The following is a 3474-nucleotide window of genomic DNA, read 5'->3' on the forward strand; positions in this document are numbered from 1 at the left end:
CAGCAATTGGAGAAAATGCATTTAAGTGTTCTACAACAGCTCGCAATAGTGGAGCCCTTCATCGAGCAACACCTAAATGAGGTCTGTGGATACTTGCAGATGCCTACCATCGACAGAAAATATAGCAAGATCGAAGACAAACAAATCGACAACATTTGTACAGATATGGCGAGGTTCATCCTACGCGAGATTTGTCATGAGGATGGAGCATTCTTTGATAAAGATAGCGTGTTGATGGCGGATGAGTGCACAAATCTTCATAGATGGGCATAGTAGTTTTAATATTAGTGGCAAAGAATAGCTCTATTCCAAATGTTGGATTTTTAATAATGTGAATTATATATTATCTACGATGTAATTTTGAATAATATGAATTATTTATTATTCAAGTTTGTTGTTATGTGGTTGGAGATACATATTTCAATTTGATGGCTAAAAACTAGTGGGAAATAGAAATTATAAATTGCAAAACGGATGTCAAAAACTAGCGAGAAATAGAAATTATAAATAACTCATGGGAAATAATATATTGAATGGGAAAATACATATTCCTAGCGGGTGGCAGAAGAACCCGCCAGCACAGAAACCATCTGTGATCGCGGGTGATGTAACCACCCGCCACCATAGAAAGCATCTGTGCTGGTGGGTGGCTAACGTCGCCCGCCAGCACAGAGCGGTCTGTGCTAGCGGGCGGGCACCCACCAGTATAGACGACATTTGTGCTGTCTCAAGATTACTGGCGGATGCTCGGCCCGCCAGCACAGACCACTTGTAACCGCCAGCACAAATCTTTTATGGCCTAGTATTACAATACGTAATAAGCTGAAATAAACATGTTCCAGATTGTATTAATCAACAAGCCAGATTGTTACAACCCAACAATTTGCTTCCCCTCAGTTTGAAAATAGTAAAAATCTCTTAGCTGCAGTCCATAATCTGCAACCTTGAACAGACATGTCCCAATTTTCGTGCCACAAAATGTTAAACCTCAGTAGCCTAGCAAAAAAGTGTGATGACAATTGACGAGCCATATTTTTGGATTGAGCAAATCGCTTTGTGCAACATTTTGTCAAGAAATGATGTATGCATGTGATGTAAGGGTACAGGCTAGAAAGGTCGATCTTTCTTGTGGTAATGAGTAAGTATCAAGTGAAACCGAAGGACGACGCATCACAAAGTAGAACTAAAAATACATGAGCGAAGTCAAAACAGGTCCGGTGTGTTACAAATTTGAGGTAAACCAAATGCTAGCTGGGCGCCAAATATAATGAAGGAGCAAATCTGTGTAGTGAAAACTAATTTGGGTGACCGTGGCAACACGAATCAAATTCTCCCACTTTATTCTTACATTACTGCTACTGAGTGTATATATGGCATCCAATTACATCATTACACGTAAAGAATTAATGAAAGGAAAAATATGGAAAATGTCGTACACCGGGCACAGCACGGCGCGAGCGGCCGAGTCTAAACCCTGTCGCAGCGAGCAGGGACGAAAGACAGCTTGTTACCGGCGAGGTCGTAGAGTACGTGCAGGTTCTGCTGCTGATAGTTGCCTATGATGGTCATGTCCCCGCCGGACGACATCACCGCAATGCACATGTTGCTCTGGCCACCCTCCTCTATCTCGAACACGTAGTTCTCCCGCGGCAGGTCCAGCGTCGCGCCCTCAAACTGCAACTCCAGCTTCGGCACCTTCTGCTGCTTCTTCCTCGACGACGGCACCGCGAAGCACAGAGGCTCGTCGTTCGTCACGGGCAGGTTCACCTGGGAGACGAACACGTCGTGGAGGAGCCCGTAGACAAGCGGCGGCAGCAACGTGACGGAGGTGCCGGAGTCGATGATCGTCCCGCCGCTCCCGTTGCCCTTCAGCGCGAACGCGGACTCCGGCACCGGCAGCTTCGTCGACCCGACCGTGATGCCCTTCATCAAGAGGTAGTAGAAGGTTGGGATCACGGAGCTCTGGATGAGCGGGGTGGTCTGCACCGCGGCGCCACTGGCGTCGCCGTAGAGGTTCGCCGGCAGGCCGAGCAGGACGGGGCTAGGCGTCGACCCGGTGACGTTGGTGAAGCAGTAGGAGAAGTTGTCGACCCTGAGCTGCGACGGCAGGGACAGTGCGCCGCGGCCGAAGCCGGCGATGCCGCCGCCGGTCGCGTTGGAGCTGAAGAGCCCGTTGTTGAAGAGGCCGCACCCGAAGGCGAGGCCGGGCACGGCCGCGTCGCAGCCGTCGAACGTGAACGTGTCCGCATCGAGTCGGCCGTTCGTCACCGACTTGTCGCCGTAGTAGTAGGTGTAGACGCAGGTCCGGTTGCCCCACTTGTGGGTCCCGCACGACGACAGGTCCAGCTGCTGGCACGGTGGGGAGTCGCAGGTGAGCTCCGCCGACGTGGCGGAGAGGTCCGGGTCGTAGTAAGGCAGCGCCTGGGCGTAGCAGGACGGGCACGGCTGGCACTGCGTCCACACGAGGTCGCTGCCGGTGTCGAGTGTCACCTGCACGGGCTGCGGCGGCGTGCCGATGGCGAAGCTGATCAGGTACTCCGTGTCGAGGGGCTGGTCCTTCCCGGGCACCGCGGAGGCGCTGGCCGATGGCGATGACGACGACGAGTCGGAGAGGGAGAGCAACCGCGCGGCGCGGGCCTTGCTGCGCAGCGCCATGCGCCGCAGCAGCTGGCGCCGGGTCAGGCCGCGGCCGGCGTCGGCGCGGGTGAGCTGCGTCCGGATGGCCCCGCCGCCGCCCGCGGCGTCGCTGCTTGAAATGGCCAGCGCCGCCGCGAGCAGCGCGAGCAGGAGGGTTAGCTTGTGCATTTTCATCGCTCAAGTGATTGGCGTGCTAGCTACTTAGCTGATGCGTATGCTTAGGTGTGCTGTACGAGGATGTGCTGGCCCTCCCTTTATATAGGATGCAGTGTTTTCTACAACTGTTGGATTGCATCAGCTCATCTCATGCTTGTGCCATGTCGAATTGTCGATCGCCCAGTTAATGGTATCTTAATCCTTGTTCAAACATCCCGAGCGCGTCCGAACCGTGTAGCTAGGTAAGCACGCGCGGTTCGCAGATCAAGACGCGACCAATAAGAGTAACAGACACAGCTTTTTCATGTGTCATGCGGTGGCGCATATGCGTGGTGTGCGCGTGTCAAAATCCGCCAAAGCTAATGGTGGTAATCAGCTACTGCTCTCGTACCGGACCGACCGTCGTGCACTCGTGCTGAAAAAATGCACCTAAATAATTGCCCACTTGCAGGCTAATAAGATAGCAACGGAGAAGGACCGTGCGAGACATTCTCTGGATCTGGAAGCTTGCTCACTTGGTTTCGCATCGTTAGCTAACCCCTCTCTCGACGTCATGTTTTTGACATGTAGACACTGAAACCTCCTCTCTCGTTGAGTCGGATACCTGGACGGGGCTGCCCTCTCTCTTAATCTTGAATTCTCTCTCCATGGGCGGGGCAGTTCGGCTAGCATGTCCGCGTG

The 3474-nt window shown here is 52.8% G+C and overlaps 1 protein-coding gene across 1 annotated transcript; it reads right to left on the reverse strand.

Moving 5' to 3' along the window:
* Positions 1–1467: 1467 nt before the first annotated feature.
* On the reverse strand, positions 1468–2811 carry LOC101768532 (aspartic proteinase nepenthesin-1). Its single transcript, XM_004984519.2, has one exon. The coding sequence runs from the start codon at positions 2809–2811 to the stop codon at positions 1468–1470; it is 1344 nt and encodes a 447-aa protein (XP_004984576.1).
* Positions 2812–3474: the final 663 nt, after the last annotated feature.

This window comes from Setaria italica, chromosome IX, assembly GCF_000263155.2.
Source record: "Setaria italica strain Yugu1 chromosome IX, Setaria_italica_v2.0, whole genome shotgun sequence".
Lineage (NCBI taxonomy): Eukaryota > Viridiplantae > Streptophyta > Magnoliopsida > Poales > Poaceae > Setaria > Setaria italica.

Coding starts and splice junctions, on each gene's coding strand:
- LOC101768532 (XM_004984519.2), bottom strand. CDS start 2,811: ATGAAAATGCACAAGCTAACCCTCCTGCTCGCGCTGCTCGCGGCGGCG.